At 35.9% G+C, this 27957-nt stretch overlaps 1 protein-coding gene across 1 annotated transcript; it reads right to left on the reverse strand.

Moving 5' to 3' along the window:
- LOC105465528 (serine incorporator 1) lies at nucleotides 1-27954 on the reverse strand. The gene is made up of 10 exons (XM_011713973.2): nucleotides 27800-27954; nucleotides 14956-15117; nucleotides 12955-13124; nucleotides 10650-10729; nucleotides 10256-10393; nucleotides 8404-8573; nucleotides 8183-8273; nucleotides 3579-3723; nucleotides 3232-3462; nucleotides 1-1835 (listed from the first exon to the last, which is right to left on the reverse strand). Exons 1-10 carry the CDS (start codon nucleotides 27836-27838, stop codon nucleotides 1700-1702), a joined length of 1362 nt encoding a protein of 453 aa, XP_011712275.1. The 5' UTR covers nucleotides 27839-27954; the 3' UTR covers nucleotides 1-1699.
- Nucleotides 27955-27957: the final 3 nt, after the last annotated feature.

Raw genomic sequence — 27957 nt, forward strand, 5'->3', positions numbered from 1 at the left:
CACTTTCTCTGAATTCATTTATTTAGAGGTAAAACACAGCCATTCAAAATTGTGGAATACAATGTCTACACACAGAATAAGGTTGGGGAATTAAGCTGAATTGTTATATTCCATTCACATTAATAAATATTTTTAAAGAAGAAAATGTAGATTTTAAAAGCTTCATTAGACACTAGTGACACATACAAATAACTAAACTGTCATACTGCTTGATTTTCAGGGTGAAAGGTTACAATAATCTATATATTTCAATTACATGGCAGTAAATACAAAGCATTTTAAACATCTTTTGAACTGTGTAGTATACTATAAGCAGGAGTTTATTCTAAAACATTCGATCATTCTTCTGACCTGTTTATGGGTCATGCTGGACACCAGCAATGCATATCACATAAATTATCCACCAGTAATGAGGTGTAAAATCAATTATGCAAGTATTTTGAATAGAAATTATTTTTAAATGTCAGAGAGAATGCTATTACTGACCAACTTGAAACTTCCTAATTAGCTATCTGAGCTATTTAAGTCTGTACTTCAGTGTCTTCATTTTTTAAAATGAGAAAACTGGACTAGATTTTAGATAAGTACCTACTAAAGCCTAGTGTTTTGCAGTTACTTCCTTCCCTGTCAAAATTTTGCCTCCTTTGATTTTCAATCCTTTTTTTTTTTTTTGGTCTCACTTTGTTGCCCAGGCTGGAGTACAGTGGCGTGACCTTGGCTCACTGCAACCTCTGCCTCCTGGGCTCAAGCAATCCTCCCACTTCAGCCTCCTCAGTAGCTGGGACCACAGGCACATGCTACAAAGCCCAGCTTATTTTTTGTAGAAATGGGGTTTCACCATGTTATCCAGGCTGGTCTCGAATTCCTGGGCTCAAGTAATCCACCCACCTCAGCCTCCCAAAGTGCTGGGATTACAAGGGTGAGCTAACATGCTGGCCCAAAGCTAACTTTCAAAGCGAATTTCAAACACTTCCTTCTAACCCATGATTATCCTTTTCAAAACCTTGTCTAAATCCTTCAGAGTTCCAAACATCTCCACTGAACCCATACCTCATAAGTTTAAAACAAACAACAGTTCACTTTGTTGGCAAAGGCCATCTCTACCCACGTAAGATTATTTACTCATTATTCAATTAAGTACCCAAACCTCCATCCATAACCTACACTATTGTCCACTGAACACTCCCTACCTGTGTAAGTCCCGTATCAAGGGTAAAATCTCCTAAGATTTTTCAGACAATTGGCATTTAAGTGACTTGTGTATAAATTTTAAAATAAGCCATGTTCTTTGTAGTATCCTACCAGGCAACACATCAAATATTTCAAAAGGCAGCCATACATTTGCTTTAATGCTTCCTTAAACAGCTTAAGGTCTAACATAATTTTAAAATAGTCAAGCAATTTTGTTTTTACTCTTCATTTCACAAGTATAGAGCAGAGAATAAGCCCAATAATGTCCACTTTTACTAACTCATCACCATATTCATAAAACTTTCCCTCGGCAATTCATTCTACTTCACATATCAATGCACTTGGCAAGAAAATAACAAATAAAATGACAAGCAGTAAAATCTAATTCATGCCAGAACACTGGAGAAGTTACATGGGAAGCACAAACATACACAACTTTACAAAAGTTGGGAATACTGTTTTCAAATAAGCAATAATCAAAGTGGGACTTTCATGCTAGAAGTCCCACTCAGTCAAAATCACGATTTGTAAGAACAAGTGGTGCCACGAGTGTCCAAACATACAGCACGATGCCAATCCAACTGGAAGAGATTTTCACCCAGACAGCTGTCCACTGACTTTTCATCTCACGAGAGGGTTCATACCTAAAATTTCAGGGAAAATTATTAAAAAGGGGCAAGTGGGTTGAATTATCAGCCATCAAGCTACGAAGCTTCATTAATTCAGAAGTGTTCTTTGTACACAGTTTGTGATTTCAGATATATCATTGCTGCATCTAATCTGCTCCCTTTGTTTCCACACTGCTAGTGTGAAGGTAAAAATCTGTTATTTCCTTTAATGGAGTAAAGTACACAGGCCTCTGAAATAGTTATTTTGCATAATCCCTGAAGCACTTTATGCATGTCTGCCATGTTATTAGAAGAGAAACTGAATGTGACCTCTGGATAAATGAGATGTCACTATTACATAAGATTGTTCAAAGTGTATATGGAACTCCTCACCTGATTTCCACCCCGCCCCCCGCCCCTGCCTTCTCAGAATTAAGAGACTGGTATGACTCAGAGACATCTCCTTAAAAAACAGAAAGAATTAAGAGACTGGAAAGGAAGTATATCTCAAGTTTAACTGATTTTTGAGTTAATGAAATACACCAGAATCCTTCTGGTATAAAGCCTTAATATCTACTGCTATCTGACAGCCAAGGATCTGAATTAAGAACCAGCTGGATCCTTATAGCTGAATACGCAACAGTGTAGGAATTTTAAAAAACATTTATTATTTTCAATAATAAAAATCAGTAAAGGCTGTACTCAAAGAAATACAACAAAGAATAATCTTTTTCCTCCATCTTTTGCTGATACTGAAGGCCTTCTTACAAACTGTTTATGAATATTATGCATTAAAAAGGTATTAAAAACAAAACTTCCCCAACCACATAGTTCAATCTGAATCTTTGACCAAATCGTTCAGTAGTCATCTGGACAAAACCAGAACTTTCAAAAATGAAAACACTACAAATCACTACCTTCCTCTTAAAAGAAAAAGATTTATGGATTAAGTTTGAAGTGATAAAAAAGAAAAAGCATCAATTGTAGCTTGTAAGAATTCTAAGAATCTATCTATGTTAATGAATTCATACTTAAATTTAAAAATTTTCAGAGCTTTTAGTAACAGTTCAAACAAAACAGAAAAAAGGATGTATCCTTTACTTCACTATGTTTACAGGATTTGAAAAAAATCAACGTTATGTTAGATCCCCTATCAACATGGATTTTGTAAAAAAAAAAAAAAAGTATTAGTTTCATGAAAATTTTTATTTTAACCTCTCCAAGATTTGGAACTATTTCAATGTTTCAGTTACTGTTAAAGCAAGGAAGTAAAGATTGCATTTCTCATGCTAATCTCACTATTCATTTAGCTGTACATTTTGAAATATTATCAGAGGAAAAAAATACTTCATATCACATCATGGTTTCATAAGAGAATCATAAAAATGCCATCAGAATTCACACATCCAGAGTTTTCATGAAATATAAATACCTGTACCAGTTGGTAAGGGTCATCATGATATAAAGTGAAGCCAGGAAAAGCATGAAGTGAAAGAAGGAATAACTGTAAGTGACACCATCCCTTTCATTATCTACAGCTCGGTGAACATCGTCACCATCCTCCAGTGATCCATCACTTCTAGCTCCACCATCTTCTATTAATGTAGATTCATCGCTTGTTAAAGTCAGTTTATTAACCTGACTATTGTTTGAAGTACGGATGCTGTATGAAAGAGAGTTTAGGAGGAGAGAGAGAAAAGTATATTTTTAAAAGAAATGATTCATAAACAAACAGCTAGACTTCTTGTTTAAAGAAAAAAATTCCATAGTTTTTCCTACCTGGAATAAAATACACACAACAAAAAGAGGATTAGTCCTATAATTCCTTGAGCATGCCACCACTGGACTGATTGCCCTTCCTTTGGGACAGTGCTTGTTGTATTGTAGCCAATTATGCTTAGTAGACTTGGGTTGCAATTTGTTTCTGTAACATAAAGTCAAATTAATATGTTAGAATATATTAAAAAAATGTCTTTCAGAGCAAACAAAAGTTATGTTTAACTCTCTATACCCCTGCAAACTGAAAAACAATTGCTGGAAAAGGCATCAGTATAACAAAAATAACTGAAGACACCTTGTACTTATGAATAAGACATCTGAAGTGTTACAATTCTGATTTTATAGAAGTACCTGGAAAAGTTAAATCATTTAATTTTCAACAACATGTCAGAGCTGAGAGAGAATTACCTCTACCATCAGGAATATAGATGACCTTTCCAAGGTTAGTATAATTCTAGTAGATTTAGAAAGAAAATTCAGAGACTATAAACCACAATGCACTGGCTTTTCTATCATATGTTGAGATTATGAAATGGACTTTATGAAGCTTATCCATTTGATACAGCACATTGTTAAAAAAGCAAGATGGCTTACACAAAAACCAGTTATAAGGACTCCAGCAAATGCCTCGGGGGAATTACCCAATAAGGTGTAACAACCTACTGCTTGCTTACTCCGTTTTATTCTTTTATAAAGAAGAAAGTAGGCCAGGCGCGGTGGCTCATGCCTGTAATCCCAGCACTTTGGGAGGCCGAGGTGGGCGGATCACAAGGTCAAGAGATCGAGATCATCCTGGCCAATATGGTGAAACCTCTTTTCTACTAAAAATACAAAAATTATCTGAGTGTAGTGGCGTGCACCTGTAGTCCCAGCTACTCGGGAGGCTGGGGCAGAATGACTCGAACCCAGGAGGCGGAGGTTGCAGTGAGCCGAAATCACGCCACTGCATTCCAGCCTCCTGACGACAGAGCAAGACTCTGTCTCGAAATAAAATAAAATAAAATAAAATAAAATAAAATAAAATAAAATAAAATAAAATAAAATATAAAATAAAAGAAAGTATGATTGGTGAAATATTCACTACAGTATCTAAAATACGTATTTTTCTCCCACAAAGCCAGATCTGTCAAACTCCATCTTACTAATGAAAATGACTCTTATCTTAAAGCCAATTAAGTAAGGCTATTTCCTTCTCTAAAGCAAATTACTAGTAATTTTTTTCTAACCACTTACCTGGAAAAAAAAATAGAAATCTTTCTGTAATACATCAAAACAAAAAACAAAAAAAAAAAATCTTGGTCTCCAAGGTATAAAGTACCCATGATAAAATACCTTCAGTTTGTAAACTCAGTGAGAGTCATGTAACATCAGATAAATTTTTTAGGAAAAGAGATCATTTTCTTTCTTTTAATAGGTAATAATTTTTGTCTATTCTAATTTGTCTCCTTTCACCATATTCTATTCTCATGGTATGCAATATAACTAGTCTATAATAAGATGCATTACAAAGCCCAATTATCAAATTCAATTGTAAGGTAGTCACAGGCTAGAAGAGTCATTTAATAATGTGAAAAAATTACACTGTTCACAATTGAACAAGAGGAATTTGAAGAGCTTATCTTTCTATATACAACGATCATACGCTCTATGCAAATTAGATACCTTCCTTATAATTTCAACCAGTTTCTTACAGACATACCTTGTTTTATTGTGCTTTCCTTTTTTTTTTTTTTTTTTTTTTTTAGCATTTCACAGATACTGTTCTTTTTACAAATTGAAGGTTTGTGGCAACTCTGCATTAAACAAGTCTATTGGTTCCATTTTTTCTAACAGTATGTACTCACTTCGTGTCTGTTTCACATTTTGCTAATTCTCGTAATATTTCACAATTCTTCATTATTATTAATTAATCTGTTATGGTGATCTCTCTACAGTGACCTATTATGTTACTGTTGTAATTTCTTTGGGGCACCACAAATCACACTCATATAAGATGGTGAAATAACAAACATTCTGTGTGTTCTGACTGTTCCACCAACCAGCCATTTCCTTGTCTCTATCCCTCTCCTCCGGCCTATTTCAAGACACAACCATATGGAAATTAGGCCAATTAACAACCCTGCAATGGCCTCTAACTGTTCAAGTTTTCTCACTTAAAATCAAAAGCTAGAAATGATTAAGCTTAGTAAGGAAATCATGCCAAAAGCTGAGATAGGTCAAAAGCTAGGCCTTCTGTGCCAGTTAGCTGAGTTGCGAATGCAAAGAAAAGAAAGAGTTCTTGAAGGATATTAAAAGTGCCACTCCAGTGAACATGAACACACAAATGATAGATAAGAAAGCAAAGCAGTCTTATTGCTGATATGGAGGAGAAAGTTTTAGTGACCTGGATAGAAGATCAAACTAGCAGAGCATTCCCTTAAGCCAAAGCCTAATGCAGAGCAAGGCCCTATCTCTCGCTTCAAGTTTATTAAGGCTGAGAGAGATAATGAAGCAGAAGAAAAGTTTCAAACTAGATGGGGTAGGTTCTTGAGGTTTAAGGAAAGAAACTGTCTCCATAACATAAAAGTATAAGGTGAACCTAAGTGCTGATGCAGAAGCTACAGCAAGTCATCCTGAAAATCTAGCCAACAAAATTAATCAAAGTAGCTACACTGGCCAGGCGTGGTGGCTCACGCCTGTAATCTCAGCACTTTGGGAGGCTGAGGCGAGTGGATCAACTGAGGTCAGGAGTTCGAGACCAGCCTGGCTAACATGGTGAAACCCATCTCTACTAAAAATACAAAATTAGCTGGGTGTGGTGGCACAGTCTATAATCCCAGCTACTCAGGAGGCTGAGGCAGGAGAATGGCTTAACCAGGAGGCAGAAGTTGCAGCAAGTGGGGATCTCACCATTGTACTCCAGCCTGGGCAACAAGAGTGAAATTCCATCTCAAAAAAATAAAAATAAGAAAAGAGAAAGCAGCTACACCAAACAACAGATTTTCAAAAAAGACAAAACAGATTTCTACTAGAAGAAGATATAATCTAGGACTTTCATAGCTATAGAGAAGTCAGTCAATGCCTGGCTTCAAAGCTTAAAAGGATAGGCTGACTCTCTTGTTGGGGGCTAATGCAGAGAGTGATTTTAAGAGAAAGCCAATGTTTATTTACCATTCCAAAAGTCCTAGGGCCCTTAAGAATTCTACTAAGTCTATTCAGCCTCTCTATGAATAGAAAAAAGGCTAGATGACAGCACATCTGTTGAAAATATGGTTTATGGAATATTTTAAGCTCATTGTTGGGACTTACTGCTAAAAGAAAGATCCTTTCAAAACATTACTACTCACTGACAATGCACCTGGGTCACCCAAAAGCTCTGACAGAGATGTACAGGGAGATTAATATTTTCATGTCTGCTAACACAGTATTTATTCTGCAGCCCATGGAAAAAAGGAGTAATTTGAACATTTAAATCTTATTATTTAAGAAATGTATTTTGTAAGGCTATAGCTGCCATAGAGTAATTCCTCTGATGGATCTGGGTGGGCAAAGTAAACTGAAAACCTTCTGGAAAAGATTCACCATTCTAGATGCTATTAAGAACATTCATGATTCATGGGAAAATGTCAAAATATCAACATTAACAGGAGTTTGAAAGAAGCTGATTCTAACCCTCATGGATGACTTGAGGATTTCAAGATTTTAGTGGAGGAAGTAGCTACAGATATGGTAGAGAGAGCAAGAGAACTAATAAGTGGAACCTGAAGATGTGACTGAATTGCTGCAGTTTCATTATCAAACCTGAATGATGAGGATTTGCTTCTTATGGATGAACAAAGTAGTTTTTTGAGATGGAATCTACTCCTGATGAAGATGCTATGAATATTATTGAAATGACAATAAAGGAGTTAGAATTTACATAAACTTAGTTAATAAAGCAGCAGCAGGTTTAAGAGGATTGACTCCAATTTGGAAGGAAACTCTACTCTGGGTCAAATGCCATCAAACAGCATCATATGCTACAGAGAAATATTTTGTGAAAGGAAAAGTCCATCAATGGGCAAACTTCATTGTTGTCTTAGTTTAAAGATACAAAAACCGCCACCCCAACCTGCAGCAACCAATACCCTGTTCGGTCAGCAGCCATCAACATTGAGGCAAGACTTCCTACCAGCAAAAAGATTACAACTCGATGAAGGCTCAGATGACTGTCAGCATTTTTTGGAAATAAAGTACTTTCAAATTAAGGAATGTACATTGTTTTTCTAGATATAATGCTATGGCACACTTAACAAACTACAGTGTAAAATAAACAAAAGTTTTATATGCATTGGGAAACCAAAAACTTCTTGACTTGCTTTACTGTGATGTTTGTTGTATTGTGGTGCTCTGAAAATGAACTCACAATTTCTCTTAGGTATACATGTAACCTTCTTATAATTTTGTTAGTGATGGAAGAAACTAAGGGAAGAAATAGTAATACATCAAAGATGAAAACTTTTCATACTTTATTCCTCTGGGAGCCTAATTTTTAAGTAATTTAATCTCACCAAAAGACAATTTCTGGAAAAACAACAACAACAACTGCAGAACCTTTAGAAACACATAATATAAACAAAACACACCTGGTTCATTGGTCATAGCTGACCATGTCAAATACATTGTGTAGACTGTAATCACTGAAGACTGTAATAAACCAGATCTTGGTTGTGATTCCTACAAAAAAAAAATAATACATACATGTATATATTAAGCAACACAGGTAAATATTCTAGACATCATTCTAGATTTTTGAAAACTTAAAAAGGTACAAGCTTCATAAAAGCTAATGCTTTAAAGGGCATACTTGGATTTTTGGCAGTATAGACATTACAGAAGCACCAACGCAGAGGAGCATGTTGACACTGATGAACGCCTTGTTTTCTGAACAACTGGCTGGATGAGTGTAGTAGACAAAGAACAGGACGATAGCAACTAAAGACAGCAGATAATTCAGAGCTGTAGCTGATAACAAGGCTGTGAAAGAAATATAATTGGATAATTAGCTTTTTATCAGAAATATTAGCAATTAGAAATGGGACCTGTTTTATAAACAATCTGTCATTTTGTCAAAAAATATATTTTAAGCAACTAACATTGTCAGCATTATAAAGGCTTATAAAAGCAGGAAAGAAAATTAATTCCGACCTTTATTGCTTAAGAATTCTAGTTTTTACACATATCTCACTATTACACATTTGCAAGGATGGCAAGTTAGTAAGAAACTAATATGATTTATTAGTAATATCTATATTAGAGTTTATAAACTATGTTTACATGTTAGCCATTATTTTCAAAATAAAGAAAAATAACTATAAGAGGAATATTACTTAAGATTCTTAAAAAACCATTATCACTCAGTTGTAAACAAGGGCATTAAGAAAATTGTTTTCATTCTTAATGTTAAGCCCTCATAACAATGATGCTTTTCCTCATGAACTAAAATCTTAAAAGATACATATTATGCAAAGGTAAGTCATTATTATTTAATAAGTCAACCTATGCTTTTTCTATGTAAATTTCAACATATACAAGTTGTTTAGCCTTTATGCTAATATGTGCTTAATATACAAGTATTTATGTAGATTTGCCTCACTGACAGGGGATCCATCCAACAAATATTTATTGAATGCCTGCGTTCCAGGCCCTGGGGATACAGCAGGGAACAAAAGAGACAGAAACCCTTGCATTAGATTTTGCATTTAGAGAACAAGGTATTCAATGTAAGTGAAATTTCCAAATGACTAAAGCTTGTTTCTTTGAGCACCAAATTATTTTAACTTGAACCACTGAGATCAACCACCACAAATTAGTTGTGTGAGAAGAATATTAGGCCAGCAGAAACGGATTTGGTTTGCACTCCAATTTAAAATTTTTTTTAGCTGAAACTCAGGTCATTTAGAATGAAAATCCAGATTTATGACTTCTTTTGAAAAACATTAGAAAAATCAAGCAATACTGAGTTCACATTCCCACAAGGCAACTAATAAATGGAGCTGAGCAGTAGCAATGCACTTTAGATGGGGCATTCATACTCTCGAACTCATTGTAGTCCCTACTATTTGGACGAAACTTATGCACTTAAACTTTGTCTTCCTGTTCGCTCATTTTTGTTACCTGGTTTGGTCCTGTAAGCATCTGAATTGTGATATCTGTTTTCAAGTATAACCCCAAAGAACTCGACCTCATCATTAAAAATAACCATTAATTACATCACTATAGGAATTCCTTTAGTTGTTATTGATGCACATAAAAGCATCCTTTGTACTTATATAAAACGTCCAAGTTGCTTTTTATATTTTTATTTGCTGCTGTTTATGAATTGTATCACTGTGTGTTTATCTATTCCTAGCAATCCTCTTCCCTTTAATATTTTACCTTTAACCCATTGTAGGCTAGAAAATTAGACTATAAAGTGCACATGCTTTGTATTCAGGTTCTTTTGGATCCTTTCCCGGTTCTTGGGTTATGTTCCCAGTTAACCTGCTAAAAGATCTGATCACCAAGTTGCTGATACAATGTGATATTTTGAGTTTAAATTAAATACCTCTTCGTAGGAAATTAGACCATAAAAATCCTAAGTGATTTACCTGGTCTACATATCTATTCTTGACTTCAAAGTTCAACTATACTGAAGTTGTTTTGCGACAAAAGCTTACCTGCATACCAACATCTCGAGTTCCCTTCTTCCATTTTTTCAACCCATGATTCATTCCATGAATGTGCAAAATCAATAAGTAAGACTAATTGTATGAGGATGAAACAAAAGGCACCTGCCATGCCTACATAAAACCACACTGAAAGGGAAAAAAACGCATACATAAGTGATTGGTTAGTTTTATTTTTATCAATTCCTTTAAAAATCACAGTACACAAAAAGGAAAATAAAATTTTATATGAACATCTTGATTTTGCCAACTGGGAAAACACACACACACACACACATATATACACCCAAAAAGACGAACAATTAGAGTTATAGTTCCAGGTTACAATTATTTCAGATTCCTTTATAAAATATCAACGTCAAACAACTTAAAAAGGATTTCTTACCGGTTGTAAAAGTTCCTTCTGGAATGAAGAATGCCCCAATAATAATTGCAATTGCTGCAGCAAATTTAAAGAACCAAAATCTAAAACAAAAAGAAACATAATTTTTATTAATAAACATTCATTCATCAAATAATTTCATATATGAAATCATTAAACTGCATCTTAACAAACAGCTACTCTTTATGTGAATGGTCTACTTCTTTCTGAGGATATTATGATGATCTGGAGTGTAGCCATATTTGTAACTACAAAACAAGGTAATCATCATATTTAGATAACTTAGTTTGGAGAGAGAGTGAAATTAACCATTACCATGAACCCAAGCTTATATTATAGATCTTTCCAATTGGAAAGAACAAAGCAAAAAAAAAAATCTGATAAGAAAGGCAAGTCAAAATGTGAAAGGAATGGATTAAAGCCCAGACCGCGCTAAAGGAAGCATCAGAGCAAATGGCTGGAAAAGACAGGGAAATGATAAGACATTTCAGGGACTACTGGACACTGGTTCTGAGTTGACATTGATTCCAGGGTACCCAAAACATCACTGTGGTCCCCCAGTTAAAGCAGGCGTTTATGGAGATCACTGGGTCACTCCACCAGGAAAAAAACACCTGCTGAGTTGCTTGCTGAAGGCAAAGGGAATAAAGAATGGGTAGCAGAAGGCAATCATCAATACCAGCTACGACCACATGTCCAGCTGCAGAAATGAGGGCTGTAATTGTCATGAGTACTTCCTCGTTTTGTCAAAAACATGTTCATGCATGCATATACTCGTACTAAGAAAATATTTTCATTTCCTTTCTCCTTTATCATGTGACATAAGATTTACTGACTTCACATCAGCATTTAAGTATTGTTAACTATGTAATAGTATCTGGGTTGGGGACTGGTGTGTTTTCAGTTGACCTTATTTTTGTCTTCATTTGCAGATTATGTATGGTCTCAGGAGGTGTATTCGGGTTCAAGTTGACGATGGGTAGACTTCTGATAGTTAATATTGAGTGTCAACTTGAATTCAAGGATGCAAAGTACTGACTTGTGATGGTTAATACTGAGTGTCAACTTTATTGGATTGAAGGATGCAAAGTACTGATGCTGGATGTGTCTGTGAGGGTGTTGCCAAAGGAGATTAACATTTGAGTCAGTGGGCTGGGGAAGACAGACCCACCCTTAATCTGGGTGGGCACCATCTAATCAGCTGCCAGCAGGGCTAGAATATAAAGCAGGCAAAAAAGAAGTGAGGACTAGACTGGCCTAGCCTCCCAGCCTACATCTTTCTCCCATGCTGGATGCTCCCTGTCTTTGAACATCAGGCTCCAAGTTCTTCAGTTTTGGGACTCGGACTGGCTCTCCTTGCTCCTCAGCTTGCAGACGGCCTATTGTGGGACCTTGAGATCATGTAAATTAATACTTAATAAACTCCGCTTTGTATATATATCTATCTATCCTATTAGTTCTGTCCCTCTAGAGAAACCTAATACACTTGATTATCAGAAAAGACAACAATTATATAAACTGCTTTTAAGACCATTTTGAGAAAGATGTATTTCTCACTAATTCATTATGAAAAAACGAGAATGTTAGTTCCATTTCACAGGCTTATTCACATAAGTGGGATAATATATCAAAGTATAAGGTGAACTGTATAAATGAATAGTTTTTATAAACACATGATAAATGCCTCCATCTAAAACTCTAATAATTTAACAAAATAATCAATGACTAAAGGAACACAATAAAAGATAATCAACCTGTCACATATTTTCTCATTAATATTTATATTCTACTTGTTTATTCCTTTTGTCTTTGGTAGCACATGTTACTAGATAAGCAACAGCAGATATTAAAACAGTTAAATAAGGGTACCAGAGGTAGTGCTCTATATGAAGGAAGATGATAAATAAACCCTGAAGTTTCTTTCTGGGTAGTCTAATACAACCAACCTAGAAAAATCTGCTCTCTGGGTCTAGGGAACTGAGAGTTCCATGCAAGTGGATTGGTCCACCAAAAGTTAAGAGGAGGAGGAGAAATAGCTATTCCCTTAGTAGTCACAAATATAACACAGTCTCTTTTTTAGGATGAAAATATAAAACACTGTGGTTCAGAGGTTATTATAGCTATTATTTAATATCCAAAGTCTGACATTCTCCAGTAAAAACAAGATTTTCTCACCCTGTCATTCACGAATAAAGTAATTCTGCAAATTGTATAAGTTTATTTTACCTTAAGGTTTCCTTAGATAAACTGGCAATTACCAATGAGAAGCTACCCAGGCTTTTATATTGAAGCTTATTTGAAAACTTACCCATTGTGCACTGCAGCTCTAGGATCACTGCTACTCTTCACTTTGATCATTAGTAAAGAGAGAAGAAGATAGAACATAGCCAAACCAAAGCACAAACGATATACAGCTTTATAGCCAACCAAAATATTACAAGGGACAACACCTTTCTCATTCTCACAAAATCCAGGAATCTAGAAAAACAAAAGGGTTTGATCCATCATTTTTTCATTAAGTAAAAGTAAAAATTACATGTAATCAAATAGTTTAAGTAAACGTCTAGAAAACTGGAATTTGCTTTACAATTTATGATGAATATGTACTCAAGATGAGTCTGATACATTTTAATCACATCCAGTGGGGAAAAAAGAGTTAAATCCCCATCTGAGCAAATCATAAACTATAATACCAACTCTATGCTGGATGGTTATTTTGAGTTACAGATTTATCCTACATTTTAAAAACTTGCATTCTACTTGAATAGCGTGATATACTTGTTTTGGTAGTGTAAGTGCTATTTCTGAGACTACTGTTCAAAACTATTAATACATCTATTATTCATATATGTAAGAATAAATTATTTCCTCCCACTCCTTCCAGTCCCAGCACTCTAAAAAGAACTGCTTTTTCAGCACACTAGTCATGTACTAGTTTTCAAATCCAAAGGCTACTGCTTAATCACATTCCTTAATCCCATTTTTATATAGACACTATCCCTGTCATTCTTAAAACTTTCTTCCTAGAACCTGTACTTTTTTTTTTTTTTCTGTTATCCCTTCCCTCCCAGTTTTTCCTTTCTCCACTAACTCCCTTAAGTAAGAGATTCTGGCAAAGTTCTAGCTCTGCTCACTCTGAATGATCTTCAGCATATGATGCCATGGTTTCAACATTCAATTTCTATCCTCAAGGCAGTCTCTAGCCGCTGTGATTTCTTTTAAATTCCTTCATGTTTTCTACTTGCTGCTGTATATTATTATGGACTTCATGTTTGTGTCTACCCAAAATTAAATGCTAAAAGCCTAACCCTCAATGGGAGGATAGTGGGAGATGGGGTCTTTGGGTGGTAATTAAATCATGAGGGTAGAGCCCTCAGGATGGGATTAATGCCCTTATAAAAACAGATAGAAGAGAGCTGCTGCTTTCTCTCAACAATGTAAGATGACCGTGTGTAAACCAGGAATAAGACCCTCACCAGAACTTGACCATAGTGGCCCCTTGATCTCGGACTTTCAGCCTCCAAAACTGAAAATTTTTGTTGTCTTAAGCCACCCAGCCTATGACACTCTTGTTATAGCAGCCTGAACTAAGACATATATATATATATATAAATATACACACGTACATGATACAATACCACCAAGTCAACATGTTAGAAGCTAAATTTATTACATGTTCCCCATCTCCTTCCACAACCTGACTCTCTCTAAAAATTTTTCTTTCTGGGTTAATAGCAACACTTTTCTCCCAGTTTTCTAGGATCAGAACCTGGTTGTTATTTATGATTCCATCACTGCCAATATTTCAATGCCAGGTTCAGTCAATTTTACATCCAGAAAATCTTACTTCAGGTCCTCTATTCTCTTCTTGATTATACCACTGCAACAGCCTCCATATTTAACTGCTTGACTTTTATACTTTATTAATTGTAAGATTAATCTTCCTAAAGTACAGATACGTTGCTCAAAAAGCTCTTTTATACTCATTATGCTATTTTTCAATCTTTGTATATGAAAGTTCTAACCATTCTTAGAATATCCTTTTTTCCATCACCCACTGAGATTCTGACACCTGATTAAAATTATACTTCTGTGTATTACCACAGTACATTTCCTGTACCACCATCAAAGAACTTAACAAGCTAAGGTATATTATCTTTGTTTTTCCTAAAAGACTATAAACTACAACTAGGATTACATACTGTCATATTCTATATTAATCTGTTTACAATATCCCTGAATCAGTTTTATTTATATACATATATACCCTATAGCCTCAGTTAATCAATAAATAAGAAATGAGACTAACCTTATTCAGTTGTTCTTCCATTCCTGGTATCAACATTACACAAGCTACACATACTCCAACAAGTAAGAAAAGTGCATAGATGAGTCTAGTTACAGTGGAGTTGTTTCCACTAGGACAGCATCGGCATAGCAAACACGGGGCACTTCCACACAAACATGGTATCTGGGAAAAAGAATATTATTAAAAATATTATTAAAAGCCAGTAAATCAGTAGATCTTAAAATGATACAATGAAAATTGACATTCTATCCAAAAAAGAAAAAAGACTCAAAGTAATTACATCAAGAGACATAAGGTATTTGGTTCATATAAATTATCTATATACCACAAAACTTAGCAACTTCTAAGAAGGAGTAAAGACAAAAAAGCCCTTGGACTCTATGACAGGTAAAATGAACAAATCAGCTAAAACAAAAAGGGGGAAAAAATCATCAGTAGTAACCAAAGTTTAAATAAGAAAAGAAATGGAATATACATGAGTAGCACAGCTGCTAAACCCACCACCTCCAGCGCCTGCCCTTTAGCCCCCAGATACTAGACTGAAGAATACACAAAATTCTGAGGATTCTCAAATACATCCAGGGAGGAAAAAAAAAAGTGAATTGATATGTTTTCCTTCTTTTGACCTGGTGATAGTGATAATGAAAACTACAACTAGAGTGAGCCAAAAAGGATAATAATACAACTGGGGCTAGCTAACTTTCTCCAGTGACCACCACACTAAACTAGCAGCATGCTCCCAAGGGAACAGAGACCACCGCACTAAACTAGCAGCATGCTCCCAAGGGAACAGAATATCTTCCTGTCCAGGAGAGAGGAACACTGGTACAGAGTATTTACGAGTATCTAAGAAAGCCACAGAGTAAATATTCTCATAATACCATAACCTGGGCTGAGATGTCAGACTTCTAGAAGGTGGATGAACCAGATCTTCCAGGCCTAGAATTACAACTCTAGGGGAAAACAGTCTTAGATACCAGCTAGAGCACTACACCAACCAATATAAGGTAAGAATAAAGCTGCTTTATATTAAACGTCCACAAAACAGAAATAAATGTCATGGCAACTATGTAAATATACTTTAGCAAAAATTAAACATAAACATCTCCCCTCAGAAAAAGGAATGAAGAAAATATAAGGCATATGAAGAATTCAGTTTGAAATAAATATAATCCAGTAAGGAAATTCTCTACCAGTATTTCATTTGAGCTATAAAAAAATAACAAAAATATTTTTTTTTTAAAAAAGGAGACCTTAAAAATGAAATAAGAACAGAACACAATGGAAAGTGGGAATCAAAGGGCTAAAGAAATGAGAAGGGGAAAAACAGACTTAACTAATAACTATCAAGAAACAAAACAGACATAGGTAAAAATAAAATTACTGATGAAAAAAGGCTTGGGATAATCACTATAAATTCAGGTCAAGATGGAGAAACCATGACCCGACTCATCCTCTTGACTTAAACAATGGAAAAAACAAGTTTTTCAGACAATGAACAACGGGCAATGTCAAGCAGTAATTTCTAAGAGGAGACAATGTGAGCCCTATGACTGGCCCTTATTTTACCAATTGATCGACTGACAGTCTCCTTCTGTCGCCTAGGCTGGAGTGCAGTAGTGCGATCTCCGGTCACTGCAACCTTCCCCGCCCCCACCCCGGGTTCATGGGATTCTCCTGCCTCAGCCTCCTGAGTAGCTGGGATTGCAGGCGTACACCACCACACCCAGCTAATTTTTGTATTTTTAGTAGAGACGGGGTTTCACCATGTTGGCCAGGCTGGTCTCAAACTTCTGACCTCAGGTGATCGCCTACCTTGGCCTCCCAAAGTGCTGGGATTGCAGGCGTGGCCCACCTTGACCGGCCCTTATTTCTGCCTGGGGAGAACGTCCACTGCAGGGAGGGTCTGGGAATTTTACCACCCAGAGGTGAAAAACTTTGTAATCCATGAGGCATTGGGTAGAGATATCAGAAGGCAATTAATACTGGAAAAAAATCAGCCATCAAACTGAAGGCTGCACTAGTTGCACTTAACGAAACCTAAAGGCAAATAAAAAGATCACACTGTCTCTAAGTAAAATCACCCAAGTCAAAAGATAAAAGCCCAATAATATATCTATATTTTTTAATAAAAGTATATCCAGCACTGATCAAGGAAAAATTTACACTGGACAGCTAACAAAAAATTAGCAGGCAGGCAAAAAACAGAAAAATACAACCTATAATGAGGATCAATCAGTCAATATCAACCTGGAAATGATACAGATAACTGAGATCATTTATAAATAGGGCACTGTAGTATTCTTGTAAGTGTATTATTTCACATGCTCAAGGAGGTAGAGGAAAACTTGATCATGTTACGGACAGACATGCAAGATAATTTAAAATTAAGACCCATATCGTACTTCTCCAGATGACAAAATAAGCCCCCTAAATATCGACAAGACAGAAGAAAAGATTAATAATGAACCTAAAGACATAAGAAACTAAATGATCCAAAATGAAAAAGAAATAAAAATAAGAAGATCGGAATGTCGTGAGACAACTTTAAATAGCCTAATATAAGTGAAATTAGAGATGAACTTCAATTGGAGAGAAGTGAACTGGAGAGAACAGATACAAGGGTGCTTTTGAGGAAGTAACTGCCAAAATTTTTCCAATTTTATGAAAACTATTAATTCACAGATCCAGGAAACTCAACAAAGCCCTAGCAAAATAAACATGAAAACCACACCAAGTCACATCATAATCAAATTACTTTAAAAAAGTAATAATCAGAAAAATCTTAAAAGTAGGCAGAAAAATAAAATGTACATTATAAACTGAGGAACAAAGAAATAAATCACACTTCTAGTAAGAAACGGTTCAAGCCTAAAATTAGTACTGAAAGAAAAAATATATAAACAGAATTTTGTACTCAGTGAAAGTATCTTCCAAAAATTAAGGCGAAATAAAGACCATTTTCAGGAATAGAAAAGACAAAATAATCCAAACAAGCAGACTTAAACTGCCAGAGATGTTGAAGGAAATCCTCCAAGAAAGAAAATTATACCAGACAGAAATTTGGATTTGCATACAAAAGAAGAAAAGAAACAGTAAATAGATACATTCTTCTTATTTAAAAAAATGGGCCAGAATTACTGAGACTAAATCCAAAGACATCATAAGAAAATAACAGACAAATATCCCTCATAAACATAAACAAAAACTTCTTAATGATATTTTAGCAAGTCAAAAACAACAATATGAAAGTATATAAAAAGGGTAACATATTGTGACCAGGTAGAGTTTAGCCTGGAAAAGCAAGGTTGGTTCCACTTTTAAAAATCAACCAATGAACTCGACCGTAAAAACAGACTAAAGAAAAAACATGGTCATCTCAATAGATATAGAAAAACCATTTGACAAAATTAAATACCGATTCATGATATAAACTGTCAACAAGGAACAGAAGATAACATCCTTAATTTGATAAATGGCATTTACAAATATCTATAGCTCTCATCCATAATTGATGATGGAAGTCTGAATGCTTTCCCCGTAAGATATCAAACAAGTTGTATTGGTCCCAGCCAATACAACGAGGTAAGAAAAAAACTAAAACATAAAAATTGGAATGGAAGACACGAAACTGCCCCCTTCACATGTAGCACAACTGTCTACATAGAAAATCCCAAAGAGGGCCATGAACCATGGCTCACACCCGTAATCCCAGCAATTTGGGAAGCTGAGGCAGGAGGACCATTTGAGCCTAGGAGTTCAAGGATATAGTAAGCTATGATAGTGCCACTGCACTTGAGTCTGGATGATAACAAAATAAAACAAACAAACAACAACAACAACAAAAATACCCCACAAAGAACCTACAAAAATGCAACTACAACTAACTCTTCAAAGTCACATGATTAAAAAGTCAATATACACAAATCAATCATGTTTCCACATATTAGTAACAACTGAAAACAAAAAGAAAATAGTTATAAATCTAACAAAACATAGAAAAGATCTCAAATAATGAAAACTACAAAACATTGATGAAAGAAATCAAAGACCTAAATGAATGGCAAAATATACAGAGTTCATGGATTGGAAGACAATTATTTTCAAGATATCAGGTCTTTCCAAACTTATCTATAGATTCAGTCTAATTCCAATCACAATCCCAATATCAGATTTACAGAAATAAACTAGCTGAAAAGGCAAAAACACTAGAATAGCTCAAACAAGTCTGAAAAAAGAGCAAAGTTAAAAGACACACTACCTGATTTCAAGACTAGCATTAAAGTGACAGTAATTAGAGTGATACAGGGAAAAGGGTGGACACAGTAAGCAGAACACAATGAAGTTCAGAAATAGACTGATGCAAATATGATCAAAGGATTTTTGACAAAGATACCAAAGCAATTCACTATGGAAAGGATAATCTTTTTAATAAATGGTGCTGAAATAACTGGATATTCATACATTTTTTTAAAAGTTAACCTTAAGCCATAATCAAACCATATACGAAAATTAAGATTTCCTGGATACCATATAAAAAAAAGGACTCACAATAGAAAAACAAATGAATTGGGCTTCATTAAAATTAAGAACTTTTGCTCTTTAAAACACACTGCTGAGAATGAAAAAGCAAGCCATAAACTTGAAAATATTTGCAAGTGAGGTATGTGATAAATCATTGGCATCCAGAATATAAAAGGAACTCTAAAAACTCAGTAATAAGAAAACATACAACTCAATTAAAAAATGGGCAAAATATTTAAACAGATACTTTAATCAAAGGCATATAGACAGCAAATAAGCAAAGAAAAAGTGCTCAATATCATTATTAGGGAAACGTACATTAAAATCAGAGATACTACTACCTGCATATTAGAACGGCTAAAAGGAAATAAACTGATACCAACTACTGACAAGAATGCAGAGTGACTAGAACTCTCTTACTTTGGTGGTGAGAATGAAAAATGGTACAACCATTTTGGAAACCAGTTTGTTTCTTATTTTTAAGTCAAACATGCACTTACTGTATGAATAAGCAAATCCACACTCAGATATTTATTCAAGTGAAATAAGACCTTATAATCACACACAAAAAAACCTTTATGGGAATGCTTATAGCTACTTTATTTGTAATCATCAAAACCTAGAAAGGCTCCTCAAACGGTGAATGGATAAATTGTGGTATATCCAAACAAAAACAATACTAACAATAAAAACATATGGAGAATGAAACTCAGATGAATTATGTGCTAAGTCGTAAGAAGCCAGACTCAAAAACTATATATTGTAGGATTCCATTAATATGACACTCTAGAAAGGCAAAATCCTAAAGACAGAAAATAGGGGTTGCCAAGGACAGGACAGTGCAATTTTTTAGGATGATCAATGTTCCAAAATGGTTACATGACTAGATGCACTTGTCAAAACTCATGGAACTGTATATTACAAAGAGTAAATTCTACTGTATATAAATTATACTTTAACTAAAAAAAGTCCTTAAAATAGAGAATACCCTAAATAAATGAATTAAAGGATATTCACAGATCTAATATAAGAAAAATTCCTTAGATGGAAAAATAATCTGTAAATCAAAAGAGCACACTACTTTTTGAGAAGAGGAAAAAAAGTGATAAAAGATTTAAACTCAGACTTATCTGGTTATTTAATTTCTAAAATAAAGAAAAACTCTTCAGCTACTCAGGCAGAAGAAACAAATCACCTATGCATGTGCAGAGTTGTTTTGGGAGGGTGTGGAAACCAGGCTGATATGAGACAGAATACAATACAGAAATAACTACAAAGTTCTGAAGGAAATTCGTATACTATATGTCTCTCAAGAATTTAGCAGACACTTTCAAAAACCAAAGATTCCGGCACCCATAAATCCTTTTTGAAAAATCTACTGATGACAAAATGTGGTCAATTAGGAGATGACATTAAAATAAAAAATTAGAGCAAAGCAATGGTAAGCCAAGGACTGGTAGAGAGCTTTGCATCCACTTAAGTTTAGAGCACTGGTTCTCAAACTGTAACAACTACCAGAATTACCTGGAGGGCTTATTAAAACATAGAATGTCCCCAGTCAACGTCTCTATGGTACAACATAATAGCGACATAAAAATGATAGTACAAAGTGTTTCTGGTTAAAGATGGCAGACTGAATATATTAATTTACCTATGTTCCCTGTAGAAATCCCAATCAAATAAAAAATAAAGGTTTGGGTTTTTTTTTTTTTCTTTAAAAAATAAGTAATAAAATAAAAAAGTCAAAAAGAACTAGGAGAACAAATCTGGAAAGTAGAAAGTACAAGGTAGTAACAGCCTTAACAGAGAAAGCTGAATTCTAAGTTATCAAAGGAAAAAGTTAACAAGCAACACAATTCATTCAGCGGAATACCCAAATAGTTCAGGAACTGGTGGCACCAGGAGTCTCTGTAAGCGGTACTAAGGGTAGAGTAAAAATAGATGATTGGTTGAATGTCTTTTCAAAGAGTAGTTAAGACTCCCAGATTTCATTCCATTTCTTGCACTAACCAACTGAAAAGGATAAAACATGAGGTTTGACAGGGGAACACCAAGAAGAGTTGACAAAAGGGGTTTCGTACTAAAAATATAAAATTAAATCAAATTTTATGTACTGAATGTGAAGAACCTCATCATTCTTTCCCTCACTTGCCTTCCACAATGCAAGTATATTCCTCAGGTTAGAGACTGGAAGTGTACCCTGGATCTATCAATAGCCCTAGATAAATATCTGCATCAGGCTTCCACAATAAACTGGTTCAGCCAGATCACTTCACTGTAGTCACAGCTGACAAGTCCTACACCAAGCTCTTGAGTGTCCCACTCCTAAATATGAACAAATAGCTACTGACCACTGAATACTGAGGAAAACACTAAGATCAATGAAAGTGGGTGGAGTGGATAGGAGAAACTTGAAAAGAAATTATATTCAAACATAAAAGCATAAAAAAATCTAATATTTCTAATATACTTACAAAGTATATTAATTATATAGTATAGCGTACATCGTAAAGATAAAAATAAACATTTTTTTAAAAAGGGAGAAAGACTGCTTCCATGAAACAAACACAGGATGCTATAAAAATGGAACAGAGGCCAGGAATGGTGGCTCACATCTGTAATCCCAGCACTTTGGGAGGCTGAGCCTGACAGATCACTTGAGGTCAGGAGTTCAAGACCAGCCTGGCCAACATGGTGAAACAGTCTCTACTAAAAATACAAAAATTACCCAGGCATGGTGGTGCGTGCCTGTAGTCCCAGTTACTCAGAAGGCTGAGGCTTAAGAATTGCTTGGATTTGGGAGGTAGAAGTTTCAGTGAGCCAAGATCACGCCACTACGCTCCATTCTGGGTGACAAAGCAAGACTTCGTGAAACAGAGAACAAAACAAACCTCTGGTAATTAAAAATGTTATAGCAGAGGTTTTTGTTGTTGTTTTTGAGACAGTCTCACTCTGTTGCCCAGGCTGGAGTGCAGCCTTTACTAAAGTGCAGTGACATGATTACAGCTCACTGCAGCCTCAATCTCCCTGGGTTTAGGTGATCCCCCCACCTCAGCCTCCACAGAAGCTGGGATCACAGATGTGCTGGGTGTAGCTGGGACCACAAGCACACACCCCCACGCCTGGCTAATTTTTTTGTATTTTTTGTAGAGACAGGGTTTTGCCATGTTGCCAAGGCTGGTCTCCAACTCCTGAGCTCAACTGAGATCTGCCTACCTTGGCCTCCCAAAGTGCTAAGATTATAGGCGTGAGCACACCGCCCCCATAGCAGAGGTTTAAAAATTCAACAGAAGTCCAGTCAGTCAATAAAAAAACTTAAAAAACAAAATTCAATGGAAGTTCTGAAAACAATCAAGGAAATTTCTCAGAAAGCAGTGCAAAAAGCCAATGAGATGGAAAGCAGAAAGGAAGAAACGTCGAGTTTCAGTCCAGGAAGCACATGATCTGAATAACAGAAAAACAATGTAAAAAATACAGGTGAGAAAATTAAATAACTCAAGAAATGTAATTAACTGGTGGAGAAGAGAAGGATGGAGAGGTCATACAGGAAAAGGTTCTAAAATGACTTCAGAATACCCAGCAACAACACTGCAAGTCTACAAAGGAGCATCAAAATTCTGAGGGAAAATGACTTCCAATATAGAATTCTATGACCAAAGTGTACCTCCTATGTGCTTCTGTCAAGGAGCACTACACCAAAACATGGTCATCAACCACAAGAAAACAAGCAATGAAGAAAAAAAGGGTTTCAACCTAAGAGAGAGGAAACGTACATCCTCATTTGAGGATAAAGTGAGATCCAGGATGAAAACAGTGACTACAGACTACAGCAGGTCAGATGATTCTGGGAGAGATAACCTCCAAGGTTCGATCAATCATGACATGTATCTGAGAGATGCATACAGCTGGGGAAAAGTCTGAGGTCAAATAATTTAAACACACTGAAAATAGGCTGGGCACGGTGGTTCACACCTATAATCCCAGCACTTTGGGAGGCCAAGGCAGGTGGATCACTTGAGGCCAGGAGTTATGAGACCAGCCTGGCCAATATGGCAAAATCCCATCTCTACTAAAATACAAAAATTAGCTGGGTGTGGTGGCATATGCCTGTAATCCCAGCTACTCAGGAGGCTAAGGCAAGCGAATCCCTTGAACCCGGAAGGCCAAAGTCTCAGTGAGCTTGCACCACTGCACTCCAGCCTGGGCAACGGAGCAAGATTCTGTCAAAAAAAGAAAAGAAAGTAAACCAATGAACACAAAATTTTGTGCATGAAAGGAAAAGTCTTTGTATATTTGTTACAAGGCTGACCTATGAAGAGCATTACACAAATAAAGAACTAATATTTAAGTGCTTACTATAGCTTTACAGATATAAACTTATATAAATAGTCACAATAATGTTCATTTGCCATAATTATTTAGTATTATGGAAAGCTATGGGGACATCAATGAGTGTATGTGATTTTGGTGGGGGTAGGGATGAGGGCCAGTTGAAATCAAGGGATGATTGCTAAATCTTCATCTTCCATAGTTAGAAGACAGTGTCTAAAACAAACAAATAAAATCAAGAATACACTATATGTATGTTAATTAGAAATGTGGCAATAAATACCAAAAGAAATACTGTCTCCAAAGGGTGGAAATGGGAGTGGTACTATTTTTCTTAAGCACACAGAGAAATATGTACATACAGAATTATGAATTAAAAAATTTGAAAATCATACAATTAATTAACCCTGGGAACTAGGGGAATGGGTGAATATTGATTTATTCCACTTTTCAGAGAAGTGAATCTAAAATTAAAATGTCCTTAAAAATTTACTCCAACTTCAATGTTTTATACAATGTTTTTCTTAAACTTAAAACAGGCTTTCTTAACCATGGTATTATTGATATTTTGGGCTGAATAATTATTTGTTGTTGGGGGCTATCCTATACATTGTAGATTTAGCAGCATCCCTGTCCTCTACCAACTAACTAGATGCTAGTGGCACCCCTCACCCCAGGTTGTGACAATGAAAAATGTCTACAGATATTGCCAAATGCCCACTGGGGAGCCAAACTGTGTCCAGTTGAGAATCACTGCTATAGAAACATCTCCTTAGAAGAATCTTTTTAGGAAACTCTTTTGACAAATGTTAAGATTCAAGAATTACTTTTTTTCTTTTGTTAAATTCAAGAAAAATTAATTTCAATGCTTTGCTTAAAAATGCCTAAAATGTTGCCATTCCTAAGAATGTACTTTTGTCTATTCATCCACCCACGTGTATACAAATACACAATGCACCCATGCATTGTGAGAGAAGGAAGATTTTGAGGGGACATTTTTATTTAACTTCTACTCTGCATTGCTTGACCATTCATAGCAACTATAAATTATTTCTATAAAACAAGTCACTGTATTAACAAAAATTTAGGAGAGGTTGGCAAAAAATATGCACTTAGTAATCACTAGTTCTTAACGACTTAACTACCTTAAATATCTTGATAGGTATTGTATATAAGGTTCAGTCATTCAAAAAAAAAAATCAATTCTGTCTACTCACTAATATCAATGTTGAGACTGGGATGGGGAAAAGCATGTAAGTAGGTATTAGTGATTGGTAATATTGTAGTTATAGGATTAGTTGGTATGATGTTTATAATGTTTGAAGTAATTACCAATCGAAAAAAGAAACAACCATGCATGAATAAAAAATTATACTGCCATGAACCAAGGATTATAATCAATCTAATTCTAGGCCTCTTAGCTGCAAACAAAAAGTGAACAATTTAACACTCCAATTTCTGCTCAGTGCTATTACACATAATTTATCTCTTTTTAGTTTAGCCATTTTCTACAATTATTTTACAAATAAGGAAAAATCTTACTAAATTTGATTAAGCCTGCAGAAACTTGTACTAACAACGAATGAGGCTGGTTTGTTTTTAATTCTGGCTTACCTGATCTAATTTAATGATTTGAATCTTACTTTTTTTTTTTTGGTCTGTTTTTTGTTTTGTTTCGTTTTGGACACAGTGTCTCACTCTGTCGCCCAGGCTGCAGAGAAGTGGCGCCATCTTGGCTCACTGCAGCCTGTGCCTCCTGGGCTTAAGCGATTCTCCTGCCTCAGCCACCCGAGTAGCTGGGATTACAGTTGTGCGCCACCACAACCGGCTAATTTTTGTTTTTTTTTGTTTTGTTTTGTTTTGTTTTCTGAGACGGAGTCCTGCTCTGTTGCCCAGGCTAGAGTGCAGTGGCATGATCTCGGCTCACTGCAACCTCTGTCTCCCGGTGCAAGCAATTCTCCTGCCTCAGCCTCCCGAGTAGCTGGGACTACAGGCATGTGCCACCACGCCCAGCTAATTTTTTTGTATTTTTAGTAGAGATGGGGTTTCACCATATTGACCAGACTAGTTTCCAACTCCGGACATCAAGTGATCCATCCACCTCATCCTCCCAAAGTGCTGGGATTTCAGACGTGAGCCACCGCGGCAGGCCCTGAATGTTACTTTGGAAAAGTTGAATAAATTTTAATTTCATCAAAACCTCTAAGTAAATGAGCACATTAACTGTTAAGAATGTGGAAGAGATGGTTCCCTTCAATGACTATCGGCCTGCACTAAAATCAAACAATTAATGAATAGAGACAGAGGCACAAGAAGAAAAGGGAAAAAGATTACTGAAACTGCAAACAATAAAATAAATTCCAAACCGGGCACAGTAGCACCTGCCTGTAGTCCCAGCTACCTGGGAGGCTGAGGTACTAAGACTTGAGCCCAGGAGTTCCAAGCTGCAGTTCACTACGACTATCCCCTGCACTTCAGCCCGGCCAACACACTGAGACCCCCGTCTCTAAAAAACTGCCTCACTGCTACCTTTTTAATTTACTTCGCTATTAACACAGAAACTAAAAGGTAGTGTCAATTTTATCACGGACATTCTTCTAATCAATAAAGGTGGCGATCTATACTGTAAAACGGAAAACATGTATCTCATCTTTTAAATCTCTATTATATACAAAAAAAACTACAGCATGCCTACTTCATAAGTGGGCAAGATACGACATTACAAATTAAACTGCGTAACATCTTCCAATAAAAACCGATGAAAACAATCTTACATGATAATCAATTACCAGCTTTCAAAACTGTTTATTACACTAAATATGCCTTTGTATGAAAGTCAATAAACTCTCTAATATCTTGAGAGAAAATATTCCAGGTTTCCGTGCAAGAAGAAATATCATGTAATCAAGAGAACAGACTGGCTGGAGTAATAATCTCCACATCATTATTTGATTAAAATTCAACATTTTTAGTTCAAGACATATGAAAACCTTTTTGAAAAGAGTATATATAACGGAATTATTTGGGAAGTCAGAAAAGCAATTGTTAGAAACAGAATTAAGAAATTCCAGACTAAAGAAAAGTGATTTGAATCCAAATACCTCGCCTAAAATTACAAATATCTTTTATTAACTGCACTGCCAATGTTTTGCCTACTATTTTGGAGGGGGCAGAGATTATTTTAAATAAACTGAAATAAATTTATGCCACATGGACCAAAGTCTTGCCACTATAAATAGTTTTACTCTAACAATCCTTTAATGAAAATGTAATGTACAGCGAATTAAGCATGAAATTTCAGATGACACACGCATGCCTTGTGCCTAATGGCAATTTGGTCTTTAGGCACAAAACATGTGCGTGTCATCTGAAATTTCAATTTTAAGCTGAAATTTGAAATTGACACTTCAAACAGTCATGGCAGAGCTATGACTACTTGTTTCAAAAACAATATTACTAAATTAACATTACTGCCAGGCGGTCCCAAATGACGACAAGCACTTTTTAATCATAATCTGCGCCACAGAACAAAGAGGGCGACATGAATCCATGAACGACAGTGCGGCAGTCTGAGGTCGCCGGGAAAGAGATGACAACAGAGTGGGTACCCCACAGAAGGAAAGGAGCAAAGACCTTTGTAGAGATGGCTTAGGCAGATACAAACAAAACCATGAAAAGGGGCCTGAAAGAATGGGAGACAGCGCTCACCAAGCAGGGGTGGGGGAGGGGTACTATTCTAGTTCTCTTCCTCAATTTGGGTCATCTTCCCATCGCCACTACACCTTACGGCCAGTGATCAGTTCTTCGCAAGACCCAAAGCTCTGAAGCGAACTCTGAGTGACGAGAGGAGACGAGAAGAAAACGGGGACAGAGAGGGCACTCCCTGTTGGGTGGGGCACCACATTCCCGCCGGGCTCACCCAACCCCGGCTCGGGTCGCCTTCTCTTTAGTCTCTCCCACTAGCACCCAGAGGCCGCAAAAAGCACCTTACCCAGCTCGCCATGGAGCACAGCCCCAGGACGCTCCCCATCTCCACAACGTCACAAGAGCAGCGGATACAGACAAGATGGAGACAGCGCCTTTCTCGCCTTTCCGAGATTATTTACTATTTGCGAGACACTTCCGGCACAGAGCTCAACCCGCCCCTCA

Source organism: Macaca nemestrina, chromosome 5 (genome assembly GCF_043159975.1).
Source record: "Macaca nemestrina isolate mMacNem1 chromosome 5, mMacNem.hap1, whole genome shotgun sequence".
NCBI lineage: Eukaryota > Metazoa > Chordata > Mammalia > Primates > Cercopithecidae > Macaca > Macaca nemestrina.

Excerpts from the sequence above, each read along its gene's own strand:
- LOC105465528 (XM_011713973.2), bottom strand. The coding sequence starts at position 27,838 with ATGGGGAGCGTCCTGGGGCTGTGCTCCATGGCGAGCTGG. Across the intron at positions 15,118-27,799 it reads TGTGCTCCATGGCGAGCTGG|ATACCATGTTTGTGTGGAAG; the intron begins GTAAGGTGCTTT and ends TCTTTTTCCCAG. Across the intron at positions 1,836-3,231 it reads ACCCTTACCAACTGGTACAG|GTATGAACCCTCTCGTGAGA; the intron begins GTATTTATATTT and ends CTGAAATTTTAG.